The sequence below is a fragment of the Propithecus coquereli genome, unplaced genomic scaffold, assembly GCF_000956105.1.
Source record: "Propithecus coquereli isolate 6110/MARCELLA unplaced genomic scaffold, Pcoq_1.0 Scaffold110, whole genome shotgun sequence".
NCBI classification, from domain to species: Eukaryota; Metazoa; Chordata; class Mammalia; order Primates; family Indriidae; genus Propithecus; species Propithecus coquereli.
The window spans coordinates 4,983,344-5,002,557 of NW_012134970.1; the positions used below are offsets into that span (position 1 = coordinate 4,983,344).

The following is a 19,214-nucleotide window of genomic DNA, read 5'->3' on the forward strand; positions in this document are numbered from 1 at the left end:
ATGGCGAGTACATGTGGTGCCTATTCTTCTATTCTTGTGACACCTCACTTCGGAGGATGGGCTAAAGCTCTAACCAGGAAAATATAAGAGGTGCTAGATTACCGTTGTTTCTTATAATTGAGTTGTATTCCATTGTATACATATTCCATATTTTATTAATTCACTCATGGATTGATGGGCAATTGGGTTGTTTCTGCATTCTTGCAATAGTGAATTGTGCTTCCATAAACATTCGGGTGCAGATGTCTTTATTATAGAATGTCTTTTGTTTCTTTGGGTAGATGCCTAATAGTGCTATTGGTGGATTGAATGGTATTTCTATTTTTAGCTCTTTGAGGCATCTCCAAATTCTTTTACACAGAGGTGGCACTAATTTGAAGTCCCACCAGCAGTGTAAGAGTGTTCCTCTCTCTCCACATCCTTGCCAGCATTTGTTGCTTTGGGATTTTTTGATGAAGGCCAATCTCACTGGGGTTAGGCAATATTTCATTGTGGTTTTGATTTGCATTTCCCTGATGATTAGAGATGTTGAGCATTTTTTTATACATTTGCTGGCCATTATTCTGTCTTCTTTTGAAAAGTTTCTGCTCATGTCCTTTGCCCATTTATTGATGGGGTTGTTTGATTTTTTCTTATTGATTTTTTTGAGTTCTAGATAGATTCTTGTTATCAGCCCTTTATCAGATGTGTAGAGAGAAAATATTTTCTCCCATTCTATAAGCTGTCTATTTGCTCTAATGATAGTTTCCTTGGCTGTGCAAAACCTTTTTAATTTGATCAGGTCCCATTTATTAGGTTGAGAGTTTTTGAAGAAAATAGTTTTATTGGCTCTTGAGACCTGGAAAAAAGCCAGCATCATTTACCCACAGCCTTGTTGTACTTTCACTGTCAGGCTGATGGACAGAGGCAGGTCAGTTCACTTTAGGGAACTTTCAGAATGTGTGTTGAGGGTGTGCTAGGTAACAGAAATACAAAGAAGAGCAAGGTGGCACCAAGAATCTGCTGGGTGATTCAGATCTTGAGGCAGTCCATTGCAACACGAATGCACTAAGGGCTCAGAGAGGCTGCTCAGGGTGTTGTGGGAACATAGAGGATGGAAGGCCAAGCAGGCTTCCTCTCTTAAGCCTCCGTATTTGTGGAGGGCCTCTGTTTTTCTCTGGGACACAAACTAGACAAATAACAGTACATGCGGATTATCCAAGGGTCAAAGATACTCTGGTATTTGGGTCATTGATGCCATATAAATCTACAAGTTAGCATGGTTGGTTCTACAAAAGCACAGGAGACACGCACTACTGAATGGGATTCATTAATTTCAGAGTAATCTGACAGTCTTAAGACATGCAAGAATCACCTTGACTTGAGATATCTCCCAGCTTAGGACTGTGCTGAGAATCCAGAAATAAGGAGTCCTAGTTCCTCTATCCCTTGTAGAGTATTGTTTTAGGCAAGGATTCCTTAATCTCTTACAATTAACCAATGTGACCTCCTCTTGGTGACGTGGCCGCAGTTGAGCGTTGAATGAGAGTCAGCTCTCCATTCCCACATATCCTTGCTTGATTTATTTGTTTATCACTCAAACAGAGGCTGATAGTATGTGCTTTATTGAAGTGGAACTGTTTAAGCTCAAATTGCCCCACTTGGCTGTGTGCTTGAGAAATGGCCTAAATGAACAGAGGGACATTTAAATAAATTCCTGTCTATTTAGCCAACATCTCATACGGTCTTATTAGAGCTTCTTGTCTCTCAGTTGAGAGTTTCTGGGTAACTCTTCAACTTATCATTCAGAATCCCTTCAAGGGTCATGATACCTTCCTCCTATATGTTCTCACCTGCCCTCGCAACTCTGAATGCTTCCTTATCTACATTTCCATGACACATTATATTGTATATATTTCTGTTATGAAATTTATCAAATTAGATCTATTGTATTATGATTATTTGTTCATACAAAAAAGGACAGTGTCCCTGTCCTTCTATCAATAGTCAATGACCTATCTCTTTTATTATTTCTACAACTCTAGTGTTTTAGTAGTACATGGTATGTAATGGATGTTTAGTAAATGTTAATCTCTAAGAAAATGACTCTTTCCCCCTATGGTTTTTATATATTTTGGGATACTTCTAGTGTTTCTTAGGAAAAAATTTTGAAGTAATTTTTTACTATCTTTGACTATTTTCCCCATTCTTTGTGTCCCCCACCTGTATTTCTACCTGATTTCTGATGGACAATTTGATACTGTAACAGTGCCTCCTCTCCAGTCAATTGCCGATGGGACTCCTATGCCTCTTGGTCAGAATGCAATGGCTGTACCAAGACTCAGGTAGGACCCCACAAAACTTTGTATGTGATAAATTTATATGCAAAAATAGCTTAGCTATGACCAAGATGGTATTAACTTTTGAATGTTCATTAATTGATGTTAATGTTTCTTGAAAATTTTTAGTAACTTTGAAGGGAGAAAAATATGACTTGTTTAATAATTAATATTGTAATAAAGTAATTTCTACATTCATTTTTCTTTAAAGACTTTTCTAGATCTCACTTTTGAGCCAGAAATATACACAGGCTAAAAGTTAAAGACAACTCACTAATTCGTTTACTATTAGAGAAAAAGGAATAACATGAAATAAAATTTGTAGATAATTTAAAATTTGTTTTATATTCACTGGATTCAACTTTTCTTCTCATTTCAAACAAACACTAACAAATAGCAAAATGATTTCTTGGTTTTACTTCACAAAATGGTTACTTTGTTTTACTTCATGGACTTGAAAAATAAAACATTTTGCAATGCTTTAAAATTTAATTCCTAAGTAATACAAATAAATATTAGACTTGACCTGGATCTTATAAAGTACTTCTAAAAATGTCTGATTTTTTTTCCTAATTATAAAATGTTCATTGAAAAAAATGTAGAAGGTATAAAGAAAGAAAGTACTACTCAGAATTCTACCATTTAGGAGAAACAGATATACCAATGTTTTGGTATTTATTCTTTCAGCTTATTTTCCCTCTATGTGCTTATAATTTTAAAAAATAAAATTATTTGATCATGGTTTTATATTTTACTATTCTAACATAACATTACACTGTCAGCATAATAACTTGTAACAGCTTATTATATTCCACTATATGCATATACCTATCTTATTTATTCACTTTTTTGTTGTTTGATATTTAGGTTGTTTCCATTTTTTGTTAGTATAAATTAAACTTTAACAAACATTTTATACATAGATATCTGTCCTCTTTTGCCATAATTTTTTGAAGATAAATTCCTAGAAATATAATTTTTGTTTTAAACTTTCTGAACATTTGAATAGTTAAATATTTTTAAAGTAGCCCATTTTGGATAAAAATATATATTTAAAAATCATTTTTTAATTATTAAAATAACAACTGTATTATAATATGAAGATAGTTTCTGTCTTGAAGCATCAAGCATCATTATTATTGTCATTTTCATCAAGCATTTATTTAGTACTTACATAAAAGATATTTTAAAACAAGTTACCCAAATGAAGAATTTGTTTTCTAGCAAATGTAATATACGACAACTCTGACTACAGGCAAAGAGGTACATGAATAACAAGACAAAAGTCAAAGAAACACCAAACAGATAAAACAGTTTTATAATTTAAAAACAAGAAAGAACACTAAATAAAAGTGGAGAAATAGAGGATATTTTTCATGTAAGTAATTTTTTTCTTTGAGTGAACGTCATTATGCAATGGATACATCCCTAGGTTATAAAAACAAAATTTTCATTTATAAGGAGACAAGTGAAAATGAAAAAGGGGTCACAAGCTCAGAATCTGGCAGATGAGAATGAGACTGCTGAGAGTGTGCAGCCATCAAGGGCACCGAGATAATGTGGACAAGGAGAACATTCCTTATGCAAACAACATGATCTGTGCAATGGAACCTCAGAAAAGAGCACTTTGATTAGTTACACATGAGAGGCGTCTTCATCAAATAAAAACAGAAACCAAAAATGTATTAAGAAACTTTACTGGGTTCCACTCCCCACTCACATTCCTTCGTGGCTCTTCTGTTTAGACACAGTCAAAGGCACCAGAGCCAGGCTCCAGCTGATACCAACCTGCCCAGAGTTCAAATTATACCACTGTGACCCCTAGTCCCCAGGAACACCCACTTCTAACCCAACTTAGGATGGATGACTAAATCTAACATTGGTGTTTTGTACACTGACTCTTCCCTGTTGATCTTTGCTCAAGGCTTAGATCCTTGGGAAACTCAGATCAGGTTCGTTTCTATTAACAGAGAAGAGGTGAGGACAGGAAGAACCAAAAGATACGCCTTTGATTGCCCGTGGGGAGGAAAATGATTCTGTAGATATTTCTTTTTGTTTAAATATTAGATACATGTCTTCATACTGAATGAGGATTAAATAAACTTTAGGATAAATTAATTGTAAGTGTCTCATTTGGTTTGAGCATTTCCTCAATTTTCCTGTACTGCTCTTTTCCCCCAAGAGGCTTGTTTTTCACATATTTTTCCCTTCAGAGATCAATGTTTTTGATTGTTTATTAAAATTCCATTGTAGATGTTGCTTCACCTTTGAACTACGTAGGTTTCTATTTTGTAAATTTGATCTCCATATTATATATTTCCCCCTGAATTGTTTTCCCTTGCCTTTCTTTCTGAAAAAGGATTATGGTTCAGCTTAATTCAATTGCTACCATTCTTCTAAAGGTTACCCTAACTCTGCCTCATCTTAATACCCCTTCCCAGTACGCTTACCCTCTCTCCTGCATGATTCATTTCACCTTTTCTAATTAGCTCTTGGTACACAGCTTTGGCAAAAACATTAATCATTCTATGTTGTACTCTATTTGCTTATGTGTCTACCCAGCTACGCTTGACTTTTTCAGGTTACTTTCTTAAGGATTCACTGAAAAATTTTTCTTTTTGCTTTTAACCCTGAAAATAAATACATTGTTGGAAGCTCCTTGTAAATAATAACCCAAGTGCCACTGAGCTCAAAGACAAGTGGGTCTGTGGACCCATTGATTTTGAGGTTTTACTTCTGTAGAACACCGGAACAATTTTCCAGACATTGTTTCTCAAATTGTATTAATTTCTCTCAGATTTTATTACTCTGATAAAGAAAACTGGAGCTACCTAAAAAAAAATCACTACGTGCTTTGTGTTTAGACTCGCAGGCGGTCTGTTGCTGTGTATGGGCAGTATGGGGGCCAGCCTTGTACTGGAAGTGCTTTTGAAACACAATCCTGTGAACCTACAAGAGGATGTCCAACAGAGGAGGGATGTGGAGAACGTTTCAGGTGTTTTTCAGGTAATTTGTTTTTTATAGGCTCAGCATGCAGACTGTAAATTCATGCTATCTGTCTAACTGACTCGATATATATGTGTTGAATTTTACTGAATTTACATTGCCCTATAAATTAATTTCCTCCAAATATCAGCATGATTTTTGTGGGCATATTAATTACACACTCATCTATCATTCTTTCCAATGCAAGGAGAGACATCTGGTAAGAAAGGTGAGAATACTCTTTGCCTCTTTGAATAGAACTCTGGCTGTTGACAGGCCCAAACAATTCTTGACAGTGCATTTTTGGTGAAGATGCAGGGTGAGTCTGGTATGTACGTTAAGATTGGGCAAAAACAATGTTGCTGCCCCAATTATTATGTTTACAAGAAAAATAACTCTAATTAGCTAATCAAGGAGCAATATCAGTCACTGCTATGTATGGGGCAATCAAAACATTGAAAATTTTGGCATTGAATATTACTTTACCTATTGTCTATGTTGCATTTATGTAGCCAGATTAATTCAACAACTTTTAGTAAAAAATTTATTATTCTTGTCATGTTCCAAATATAGTGATGATGGTTGTGGATATAAAAATGAAACACACAGTCTCTTCCCTCAAAAATATTAATGCTAAAGTTTGGCCAGGTGCAGTGGCTTATGCCTGTAATCCTAGCACTCTGGGAGGCTGAGGCAGGAGGATTACTTGAGGCCAGGAGCTCGAGACCAGTCTGAGCAAGAGCAAGACCCTGTCTCTACAAAAAATAGAAAAAATTAGCTGGGCATGGTGGTGTGCACCTGTAGTCCCAGCTACTCGGGAGGCTGAGGCAGGAGAATTGCCTAAGCCTAGCAGTTTGAGGTTGCAGTGAGCTATAATGGTGCTACTATACCCTAGCAAGGGTGACAGAGCAAGAGTCTGTCTCAAAAAAAAAAAAATTCCAAAATTTTATGGGCAGAATAGTACATAAATAATCCTCGTGTTAGAAGCGCTCCTCAATGATACCTGTCAAACTCCTATTTTACTTTCAAAATCCAAATCAGATGATATTTCCTTTGAGAAACCTTCTCTAAATCCCCAACTGATAGAACTAATTAACTAACCAGTTAGTTAATTAACTAATTAATCACTTCTTTGTGTTTCATGTGTATATCGTACCATTTGTACTCTGAATTATTTGTTGGGCTGGATGTCTCTCTTGATAGACTGTGAACTCTGATGACATGGTTTATATTTCTTTCATTTTGCCATATGGAGTGTCTAGTACATATGTAATAAACTCTCAAGAAATGTTTGCTTCATTGAATTGAGTGACAGTATAATGGGGTACATGCTATACTATGAGGACAGTTGTGCACAAAACATAAGGACACAGAGGAATAACATGCATTATAGCCTGTGGGGTAGGGATGGTTTTCAAGAGGAGATAATGTTTAATTTGATTCTTGAAGGACAAGTAGGAGATAGGTAGGGAAAACCCTTCTAGGAAGAGAGAATTGTAAATCAAGAGCATTGGAGATGACAGAAAGCCTGGCCTTTTGTTGATGCAGGGGGTCCAGTATGACCAGAGCATAGGAAGCTAGTAGGAGAATGGCTGGAGATGATGTTGGAGAAGTAGGCAGGGCTGGATCCCCTGGTACCCTCCAGTGCTTCCTTGGTATTCTGGGCTTATGTCTATCATAAAAATTATGTTGCTGAGTTATAATGATCTATGTCTTCATAGTCTTTCCCATTTGATTGTAAAATATATGACAAATCTGGTAAATGCCATTTTTATTTATGTGTGTACCCCAACACTAGAAGAGTGTCTTGCTAAGGAAATGTTGAGTTTTAACCTTTTGACTGAGTTCCTGTGCTCTTAAAGCTTACACATCTAAATCACCAAGAAAAGCTCAACTTTATCATCTTAATTAGTGATAACAGAAAAAGAAATTGAAAATTGAAGAGCAGGAGGTCACTGTATCTTCCCAGTAGTTGGCATTTTACGATTTAGATAAACTACTTGATGATATGGGAGAGAGCCTAAAATTTTGAATTCAGGTCCTATTTTCAATTTTGTGTCTGCCAGAGTTAAGAATCATTTCTGTGTGCTGCAAAGTACAGACCAAAATCATCACTAGTCCTTTCCTAGATACTCTGAGGATTTATCTCAAATTTACATTAGAGTATCAGGGCAGTGTTGGGGGTGGCAGGTAAAGCCTTTTGGATCCTGGGTGGTGATCCCCTTCTTCCCTCTTTCATATCTGCATGGGTTTCCCCTGTGTTCAGGTCAGTGCATCAGCAGATCATTGGTTTGCAATGGGGATTCTGACTGTGAAGAAGACAGCGCTGATGAAGACAGATGTGAAGACTCAGAAAGGAAACCTTCCTGTGATGTAGAAAAACCCCCTCCCAATGTAGAACTTACTGGAAATGGGTAAGGTGCTGGGCAGCCTCCTGAGTACACCAGTGGGTTGTAGTTTTTAATCTTGTTTTGTTTTAGCATATGGCTTGCAGAGTCTAATGATAAATCATCTAATAGCCAAGACTTCTCATTAGCTGAGAGCTCCTTTCCACATCCTGAAACAATTTTGTTTTTATTCGCACCTGTATCTTTGCAGATACATGTGGTAAGATGTAGAGTGACCCATCGTCCTGGGATGGTCCTGGTTTTAGCACTAAAATTCCCTCAGTCCCAGGGAAACTTAGACAGTAGGTCACCCTATTGGGGGTGACCATGTGTGTGGGGAGAGAGAGGGAGAGAGGGAGAGAGAGAGAGGAAGAAAGAGAGAAAGCTAACTTAATAATGTGGGGCTACTCAAGAGAATGAAGAGACAATAGACTGAGAACAGGTGAAAAGAGAGAAATGAGTGTGTTTTAATATCCAGGCTGAAAAGTAATTGCCTAAACTTGCGGGGAACGTTTATTTTCAAGTGAAGTTGGGAAAACCCTGTTTGCCACTCCAAAAAGAATTCTGAAGGACTTTTAGGTGTCATCTGACTTAAATTAAAGTTTCAAGTCTTTAAAATAATCTATTTTAGAGTGGTAGACATGACTCTTCTATAACATTTTAAATTTTTTAACAGAGAAATAGGGTAAAATTACTTTAAAGAGTATACTGTTCAGCATGTTAAGAGGCAATTGGTTGAAGTTCATTGTAGAGCACTCTCTCTCCTGAAGAGTAGCCTTAGTTGTTTTGGCTTTATCTATAGATTCAATTCAAAGGCAGCAGTTGCCATAGGTACAACAAAGCGGCGTGTTTCCCAAATATGTTCTAGGCTGAAAGGATTTTGGGTTTTCCGAGCTATTAGTTTTAGCTATTATACCAAGTAGGGGAAGCTGGATAACACATGGTGTGCATTAAGATGCTGTTCTCCTTATTTGAGCTCTCTCAAAGAAGTGCTTAACTGTAATGCATTTTAAGAATTTCTAGAGTTCTCTAATAATATTTCTTTTTTTCCCCCAGCAAGTGCTATTTCTGATTTTTTAAGTGCCTTTTCTTTCCTGCTCCTGCTTCTCCTTCTAACAGTTACAACGCCCTCACTGGCCAGTTTAGGAAAAAAGTCATCAATACCAAAAGTTTTGGTGGTCAATGCAGAAAGGTGTTTAGTGGGGATGGAAGGGATTTCTACAGACTGAGTGGAAATGTCCTCTCCTACACATTCCAGGTACTTAATTACATTGACGTTACTGGTTTCTAATCTGTGAATTGTCAGAGATCATAATTTATATGATGTCGACTTTTTGATATTTGTTGAGAATTTACTTATGGCCTAATATGTGGTCAATTTTTATAAATGTTTTATGTGGACTTAAAAAAATACACATTCTTCAGCTCTTTGGTAAAGGGCAGTGATACTTTCAACCTGTGTTGAAAGTCACTGTGTCATTCAATGATACTTTTTTTAACTTGTGTCATTTAAGCTGACATATCTTTATGCCTCAGTTTCAATTCCATGTTCTATGTGGGCCCAAGACCTCACTGTCTGTCCCTGTGTGGGTGTTAAAACTCAAGGCCCTGGCCATGGCTGGTAATGGTAATCTCCTTATACTGCCACAATGTCAGCTCATTTAAAAAGCTTTTTATTTTAAAATTGTGAAATATTTCACATATACAAAAGAATGTGGATAACGTATATGTGCAGTTTGAAAAAAACTGATAAAACAAATGCTCTTATGTGCCCACCATCCACCTTAAGAAATAGAATATTGCTAGCTCCTCTGTGTTTCTCTCTGGTCATATCTGAACCCACTGCCCCCAGCCCAGGCAAACACTACCTTATATTTTGTATTAATCATTTCCTCATTTTTTGGTAAATATTTATTCTATATATGTCTTTGTCTCTAAATAGAAATTTGTGATTTAGCTTTGCCTTTTGCCATTTATATAAATAGAATCATAAAGTATATATTCTATTACTTATTTTTTCACTCAAAATTATGGTTTTGAGATTTATTTATGCTATTTCAGGTGGCATTTTTATTGCTGTTCCCAATTTTTTCTTATGAAAATGGCTTGAACATCCTTGTGCGTGAGTCCCATACAAATGAGCTAGAGTTTCTCTAGGGCATACACCTGGAACTCAAATTGCTGCTTTGTAGAATATGTATATATTAAACTTTACTAGGTTAAGTTTCCAAAATGGCTGGATCAATTTATACCCGCACCAGCAGTGTGGAAGAGTGGCCTCTACTCCACATTCTTGCCAATGTTGATATTTCCTGATTTTTTAATTTTGCTTATGATCTCAGGATCTCCTCTGGTTCTAGGCTTGTGTTTCTTGAATGCTATTTCTGTTATACCCATCTAAACTCATCATAACAGTTATGGCTTTAGGGGACTTTCCTGAAGATTTGAGGGGAAGATAGAGGAGAGATTTCTATTGCCGTAGTGCACACATATCCAAGCAATAACAGTTGGCATCCTCCAACTTAAAATATCATTCCACAGCCTCAACAAAATAAGGTGTGTGGCCTCATCCTGTTTTAGCCTCTTTCTTGAGCTCCTCTTCCAAGATCCCCTCTCTCATTTCTTTTCCTTCCTTTCATTTTAGAACTCCAAAAATATTCAATTCAGCTTTCTCTATCTATTACTTTCAAATTTATAAACCAAACTGTTAGGATGTTCAGACAAAAGGGCCTTTCACGTACCCAAATTAATCCTCTCCAGAAAGCAGCCTTGATTATAAATAGCAAACTTGCCCTCCTCCAACTTACAGTAGAACAAATTAGTTACATTTAAGAGTTATTGAATCATAAATATGAAGAGTAAACTAGATCTGAAAAACAGTGATAGTTACCCATATTTTAATATCTACTGTGGTATTTGCATTATTTTAGGAGATTGGTATAGGTTTAATCTTTACAACAGCCTTGAAAGGTAAGTAATACCTTACTATTTTATACATGTAGAAATCAGGGCTCAAGAGATTTCAGCTGACTTACTATAAGTCATCAAATTAATAAGTAGTAGAGCTTGAATCCAGCGTCAGATTTCACAACCCTTTATTTTTCGATTACCCTTTACTCTCCCCATGTATTGCATTTAATTTCTTTTTCAGCTCTAAATTTAACAACATAAATAAGACGTATTGTACCTTAACTTTTGGCCAGAAGGGAGAATGTAAGATAGGCATATGTAGATAATTTTTTTCTCCCTCTATTCCAAGGAGGATGTGTTGCTAATTTTTTCATAATTATAATGGGGAGAATTGAATGTATATTCTTGAAGCCAAATTTGGAAAGTCACATAGCAGAGAAAACAATAAGGAAGAGCATTTCTGACTTAGTTGAAAGGTAGATATGCGGAAAGTCTGCACTTTTGAGGAAGAGGAATAATTTAATAACAGCGTGATCCTGACATTCATTTTCCTCAGCAGGGCTTGGTTTTGGGGTTGACATCTGAAGTGTCTTCCCAGTCACTGAATGTGAAGGTGTTTATCAGAGTAGAGAAAAATTATAGCCTGTGATCAAGTGAGGAACAGAGATGTTTTGAGAATCCAGTCTGAGAAAAGTGAGGTGGAAGCAACAGACAGCGAGTCAGTCATCTAAGTGCTAACCCCAGAGGTGGACATGGAGGAAGGTCCCCCATACTTCAAATAAGTTGACCTAGGGACCACTGGGTATTCAGTCTCTGCAAGGTGGAAGGTGACTTTTAGCTTATAAATATTAGTAAATAAACATGAAACAGAATCAGTCAATCTCTCTCATAATCTCTCTTTTGGTTTTCAACATCATGGTTTATCCAGGCTAACCTGGTTTTTATTGAGTAAGCCACTTACTTTGATGCTATGCACATTGTCTGTTTACTCATACTTTTATACAACAAGGAAGCTTTTGAAACCTAAGCACATTCCTGCACTGTGGTCGCTTGGGAAGGTGCCAGTTTAGTTCAGCTTCAGAGATGGCGGAAAGAGTGTCGTGTTTGTTCTCAGCATATGATGAGTTGCAGAGGGAAATGAGTTAAAGATCAAGTTGGAGAAACTTCATGGATTCTCCTGTATTTGATCTTGAATGTACTTCATTATATTTTTTAAGAGAGATCCTAGATGCATATCAAATGAAAAACAAGAACATATTCTAAAGGAAATTTTAACTAACGCTAAATTATTGGGACCTCTGCTTCCTGTCGGTATGAGGACTAGATACCTGAGACTTCTAAATCTACCTTGTTAACCAGGAATAATTTGGGTGATTATAAAAATAGCTCACAGGTAAGAGCCCTTTATATACCAAGCACTGTTCCAAGAGCTTTGCGTGATCTTTTTTTCCTTATAATAACCCAGAGAGGTAGGTACTGTCATCTCATTTTACAGATGCCGAAACCGAAGCAAAGAAATGCTAAATAGCTTACCCATGATCACAGAAGTGATGGATGACAAACATAGGATTTGAACCCTAGAAGTCTGGCTCCAAAGCCCTCTCTTAGCAGCACACTATACTTACAGGATATTTATCTCTATATATGTAATATATATAATACATAATAATATGACAATATAATATATATTTATATATAAAAATAAATAAAATATGTGTATGTATATGCAGTAAATATCTCTATTTACCTTTAGCTTTATCTCTATATCTATCTCTATCATCTCTCTCTATATATAGGGGAGTGAGGGAGAGGGAGAGAGAGAGAAAATGAAAAAACAAGAGGGCTAGAGGGACACTTCTGAATAACTGAACAAAATCCAAACTGGCTGGATTACAGAGTGAAGTGTGAGGAGTTGTAAGAAACGTGTTTATGAGTGACCAATAAATTAAAAAACAAAAGAAAAAGACTTTTTTTTTTTTTGCCATTTAAGTGGTTGGATTAAAAAAGAGCCATTGGAGAGTTTAAGGAGGAAATTCTGGCTGGGTGCGCTGGCTATAATCCTGTACTTTAGGAGGTTGAGGTGGGAGGATTATTTGAAGCCAGGAATTTGAGACCAGCCTGAGCAACACAGTAAGACACATTCTTTACAAAAAATAGAAAAATTACCTGGGCATGGTGGTGTGTGCCAATAGTCCCAGCTACTCAGGAGGGTGAGGCAGGAGGATTGCTTGAGCCCAGGAATTTGAGCTGCAGTCAGTGAGCTATGATGATAGTACTGCACTCTAGCCTGGGCTACACAGTGAGACTCTGTCTCAAAAAAAAAAAAAAAAAAAAAAGAAAGAAAGAAAGAAAAAGAAGGGAATTCTAGAATTCTATGATGCCACTCTTGTGGGCAGTAAAGAATGAATTAGAGAGTGGCAGATCCAAGGATAAGGAAAAAAATTTAGTTAGAAAGTTGTGATACCCCCAAGGGTCGTGATCATGACCTACGGAAACTTGGCAAATGATTGAATGTGGGGGATGATGGAGAGTGAGCAGTCAGGGACATGAATGGCTTTCTGACTTGGACCAATGGCCAGATGAAATACAATTCACTGATATGGATAACGGCTGCAGGGAGAAGGCAAGTTTAGTTTAGGTACCTATGGGTTGTACCACTGCTCGGGAGAAAGCTGGACTGGAGATACGCATTTGGTGGTTATTAGTACATGATCGGTAATTGGAAATGGTGTAGAAGAGTAATATAACAGAGGGAGATGCCTTAGAGGAATCTTACAAGGTGTATCCAGAGAGAAAAGAAGAAAACCAGGGAGCCAACAGAAGTGAGAAGTGTTTCCAAAAAGAGAGAGCAGTAACAGGGTTGAATGATGCTGGGAGAAGTATTCACCATCTGGTGAAATAAGGGAGATGCTGGCAACCTTATTGGAAGTCAGAACATTGTAGGTAGAAGAGTGAACGGGAGGTGAGGAATTTAAGACAATGAATTATAGTTAACTCATTTAAGGTGGTGAGATGGGAAAGCAGGACATTTGCTAGAAAGGGAGTGTATATTAATAGGAAAAGCATTTCTTTTTTTAGTTGGTTGGGTTAGAATACGTGTAAGTGTTCGTAGAAAGGAGCCATTAGAGAAAGAAAAATTGAAGTGATAGGAGAGGGAACACTCAATCAATTTAATCCATCCTTTGAAGAGATTGGAGGGAATGTAGTACAGAGAAGAGACAGAGAATTTAGCCTAAGACAGGAGGAGGGATACCTATGGAGGAGAAGGGAATAAATGTTAGTAAGTTTGTAGATTTGTTAGCCAGCAGTTTAAGAGGTCTCTGTGTGAAGGTGGGAGTGTTTGTAAAGAAGAGGTAAGATCATCTTCTGAGAGTGAAGGAAAAGGCTGTAGAAATGAGGAATTGAGTTTTGAAAAGTTTTCAAAATTTTGCAGAATTTTAAAATAGCTATTGTAGAGAATGGGAGGGAGAAAGAAAACTGACCAGAGAAATACAAAACTGCTGGAAGTGGTGGTATTGAGGATTCCACTGAGGATGAAAATCATGATTGGATTTATAGTGGCACCAATCTACACAGTTATGTGATTTTTCTATAGTAGTGCCTGGCAGCTTGGCCGCAAGCATTAATTTGGGTTGGGTTTTTGCCGGGCAAACACGATAGCAGGACATCTAAGCAAGGAAGTTAAGTGCACTGGCAAGAGAATGGTTGAGATTATGAACCATGAGGCCTAAGGGAGGAAGTAAAAAATTGAAAGTATTGATAGGGAGAAAGAGGGAGAATAAGTAGAAGAATATGTTTCTATGAAGTTAAAAAATAGATGTGGCAATAAGAATATGAGGGTTAGAAGAATAAGAGATATCAGAGTGTAGGATGTTTGAAATTGTGATTTCAGAGGAAGGATCAGTCTGGGAGAATCCAGGATCTAAGCTGGAAGGAGGAGAGTATTAATTAAAGAAAATTTAATAAAATCATACTACCTTGAAAAAGATGATTCCTGCAGCTATGTGTAGGGTAGATAGGAGTGAGGAGAGGCTGAGCTAAAGCAGCTAAGAAGCTTAGTTGCATAAATCAGGAACCAAATATTTGAATTGTGGATCTAAAGATAGGGGAAAATAGGCTAATTTTTTTCACACTGAAAGAGAGATACCTTTTCTCAAAAGAAATAAAAAACTAAATTTTGTGTTTATCTAAAACTAAATAGTATTGAGACCCTATCTAGTGACTGTAGAAATCTCTACTAGCACTTTGAACAATGTCTTCTTATTTAACAAACCAATTTCATAATGTAATAAAAATAATGCTCTAATAAAAGGTCTGATTAAATCCATCTTTTCTTATCCTCTTATCTTTCTTATCTTTTTTAGCATGCATGCCTAATTTTCAACATGGGGTAGTAATAAAAGTCATATCATATTTTCCAGCATTTTCATGTATTTCTTTCTAGTCTTTTTGACTGGGCGTATACTTGCATGCTTGTAGTTAACAGGATTTTCACACTTTTACCCCCTTTCTCATTTAATGTGACAACATGTATATTTTGTCTTCACAAGCATCAATACTGTCATTTTTCTTTCATTTTAGTTCTTTTAAGAAGTGTACCATTTCTATCTCTTCAATTTTCTCCGTGCTTATTTATGCTTTGATCTCAAACACAGATGTGTATGTATATATAATACAAACACAAATGCTTATGGAAGGAGAGTTCCCAATTTGAATATTTATGTAGAACAGACACTATGAGAGATAGTCTTCTTGCATGTTTTGTTTAATTCCCACAGGGACTGACATTTTTAGAAAATTAGTTGCCTATAATTTTGAGAGATTTTTACATATGATTCAGATTTATATCTTGAAAAAAATCAGAAAATCTATCAATACTACAACCTGTAGTTACATATGGTGACTGTCTGAAGGATTTGTGAATTGTCCCTTTTAGACAGAGTATGTGCTCACTATTTTATCACCATGCCTTCCACTGGATGTTTGTAACATTTATATTACTTGCCAGCCCCTTGTGGCCATTTCATTTTGACACTTGATCTAGAGTAAAATAAAAGATAAATGAATGTTTTTCTCTTCAATGAAAGCTGGAGCTGTCACTTCTCAGTTAGCCACATGTGACTAATCTATTGTCTACTTTAAAATTCTTCTGGGATGGCCTTTTACCACCTAGCACAGGAAAAAAAATCCAGTTTTAGCATTTCTTCAAGTCAAACAGAATTAGAAAGTTAAATTCACTACTGGATCACATAGAGCAGCGATCTTCAACCCTTTGGGTGCCAGTGACTGGTTTCATGGAAGACAATTTTTCCATAGGAGGCAGGCGGAGCTTAGGCAGTTATCTGAGTGATGGGGAGGGGAGCAGCTGTAAATAAAGATGAAGCTTCCCTCACTTGCCCACCACTCACCTCCTGTTGTGTGGGTCTCCCTCCTCCAATTCCTAAGTTTCATGGAAGACAATTTTTCCATGGATAGGGGTGGGGTGTGGGGGGAAGCTCTGTAGCCCAGTCCCTAACAGGCTGCAGACCACTACCGGGTTGCAGCCAGGGTGTTGGGGACTACAGACATAGAGCATTCCAAAACAAAGTTCAAAAGGTCTAATTGCTTCGTGTCACCTATTTGCAACTCTGTTTCCCTTTATTAGATGAAAAATCAAGAGCTAAATGCTTTGTTGTTGTCTGTTAATGTATCTTTGTTAATTTGCTCACTTCTGGGCTAAAGGCTGACATTAAAGGAAGGTAGAAATTGTTTGTACACAAATGTGTTTAGTGAATCCCTTGGGATTACCATTATTGATACACTGTCTCCTATTTAACCAAGAGTAATTGTAGAATGTACTCTTTCCTTATGTTCATACAGGCCTGGTCTTAATGAGAGTCACGTTTGTTTTGTGTCAATGAAGAGCTTTGTCTTTTTGGGAAGGTTGTTTGAAGAAAGTATCCATGACAAAAATTTCGTGGGTATATCCAAGGCCTTAATTTGGTGATGGCAAAATCTTTCGTTTTCTTTGTAGGTGAAAGTAAACAATGATTTTAATTATGAATTTTACAACAGTAGTTGGTCTTATGTAAAACATACGTCATCAGAACATACGTCATCTAGTAGGAAGCGCTCCTTTTTTAGGTCTTCATCATCTGCTTCACACAGTTATACCTCAAATACCGATGAAATCCATAAGAAAAAGGTTAGTACAAAATATCAGCTAATTTTTCCATATTTTACTGGTTTTAAGTATTGCTCACAGTAACAAAAGTATATTTATCAAAAGGATCAGCTTTCATTTTTAAATTAGGGCAACAGTACCTCCTTTAAGACAAAATGCGATGTATTTCTTTAAAAGTTACAATATTGTTTAATTCTTTTTGATAATATATTTATACCTTTTATTTTCTCATTAAAGTATTTGTCATTATTTGAAAATCTTAAAAAATCTTATTACTTTGAAATGTTCTGTTTTAAACTATTCTAAATTTCTCATTCATAATCACTGATGATACCATTTTAAGTGTTACATATAATTAAAAATCCAATTAATGCCTATATATGCTTCCTAATTGCAAATGCTAGAGTCTTTTTAGAAGGTGCATGAAACTAGAAGATTTTAAAAATACTTTGTTACTTTTGAAATACCAAAATTTTCTTCTGAGGAAGTTAAAGGACTTATTTTTAAATACTTCATTGCTTTAAGATACTGAAATTTTCATCTTGAGAAACTGAATAGCAGAGATGAATTGTGCTAACTGATATACACTTACTGCTGAAGAAGTTTCCAGGCTGATCATTATTCACAATCTGCACATTTCATCTCATTCTTAAAGTCAGTAACTTGATTAATAAAGTTCCTTATACCACACAAGGGGGGTATAAGGAATATTGATTTTATTTATTTTATGACTAAGAAGCTGATTGTGGGCATATGAGCTGTAAAAGCATTTACCATCTCCATATTATATTATTCCCATAGTGGGGTTTTAGTATAAGGCAGATCTGTGGTCTGTCTTGGATATCATTGAAAGATGCTTAGGAGACATTTAGAAGATCTCACTATAAAGTAGCTTAACCTGTAAATACATCAATATGGGAGATAAATTACACAGTCACTCTACCTATAAGTCATTGTCAAGATGTGGACGCTAGGTACACATTATTTTATATACTTATTTGTGAGATTATTGGCAGTTGATGAGTTGATTCTCTTTTTCTATTTGAGGAAGGCATAACAACTTGATCTTGGGGTTTTAGAGGTCATGTAAGAAATTACTGTGGCATCGCTTAAATATTATTCTCCAAAAATTTCTCAGATTGCTTCAAGAGAGTGGGCCCAGAAGAGACCTCGTCATGCATAGAAAATAAAAATTCATATAGACTAGGTTGTTTGGAGGTGGCTGTTGATGGAGAATTGAGCAGGGAACTATTTCCATTTCTTTTTTACCTTCCACATAACACTTCTTTTACTCTTTCTTCTTCCTATAGAGTTATCAATTGTTGGTTATTCAGAACACCGTTGAAGTGGCTCAGTTCATTAATAACAATCCAGAATTTTTACAACTGGCTGAGCCGTTCTGGAAGGAACTCTCCCACCTTCCCTCTCTGTATGACTACGGTGCCTACCGAAGATTGATCGACCAGTACGGGACACATTACCTGCAGTCTGGATCCCTAGGAGGAGAATACAGAGTTTTATTTTATTTGGACTCACAAAAAATCCAACAAAGCGGTACACTATTAAAAAATTGTTACCTAAAAGCATTTCAGGGATTTTAATGGGGAAATAACTTAACTTAACTTTTGAGCTTTAAAATGTGATAAATAGAGATTTAAATTGTAAAGGAGTTCAAAATTGCAAGAATCCATTATACTCTACTTAAAATCTTATATGCTTTAAGAAAAGCCTGCCTGTTCTTTTTGATAGTGCCTGAATTAAATCATTATCATTATTGGCTATCTCCAGAGGGTTTTGGTTGGACTTTCAGAATAATTTTTAACCTTTCTCGTTTCTCAGATTAAACAATACTTCTCGAGAAAAACTAAATAGGAATTTACTGATATTCCAGAAATCAAAATGGTTTAAAGAAACATTTTATTTACCTTTGTTTTTTAAATCACTTACGTTCCTTTAAAAAAATCCGCTCTGAATATCACAAGTTTACTTACTACTTAGTACTTGTACCAATAGTTTAAATTTACTGATCGAAGTTACATATGTTATCAATAATCCTCACTAGCACCCAGGGAGATGGGTACTATAATCCTTCTCCCATAGATTGAGAAATAGAGACTTTAGTTCTATTACGAGACATATCCAGGGTCACATAGATTGTAAACCCAGATCTAATTGGCCTCAAAGTTAGCTTAGCTTATTCCTTATGCTATGTCACTGCTAAAATTGCCTGATTTTTTTTTTATAGAATCAGGATGTGCTACTGAATTCTTGCTTTGTTGACTTAACGTGGAGGAGAAGAGCCTCACCATCTTGCCCAGATGTGGGAGGGGAGGGTATAGCATCTTAACATCCACTCCTGCTCTCCAGAGACTATTTGGCCCTGGCCTAATAATGTTTCAAGTTAAACCTTTTCCTTGCTAACTTTGTCCTTAGCTACTGCCCACACTTCCT

The 19,214-nt window shown here is 36.2% G+C and overlaps 1 protein-coding gene across 1 annotated transcript in view; it reads left to right on the forward strand.

Annotated features, from left to right (window-relative positions):
• Positions 1 to 2,243: 2,243 nt before the first annotated feature.
• The window catches only part of C7 (complement component 7), a gene marked incomplete at its 5' end in the record, with an annotated part of 62,454 nt that continues 45,483 nt past the window's right edge, over positions 2,244 to 19,214 (forward strand). Inside the window, 6 exons of the mRNA XM_012649552.1 lie at positions 2,244 to 2,324; positions 5,183 to 5,324; positions 7,570 to 7,717; positions 8,810 to 8,948; positions 16,614 to 16,784; positions 18,074 to 18,317. Coding sequence (XP_012505006.1) covers positions 2,244 to 2,324; positions 5,183 to 5,324; positions 7,570 to 7,717; positions 8,810 to 8,948; positions 16,614 to 16,784; positions 18,074 to 18,317 — 925 coding nt within the window. The remainder of the gene's footprint in view (positions 2,325 to 5,182; positions 5,325 to 7,569; positions 7,718 to 8,809; positions 8,949 to 16,613; positions 16,785 to 18,073; positions 18,318 to 19,214) is intronic.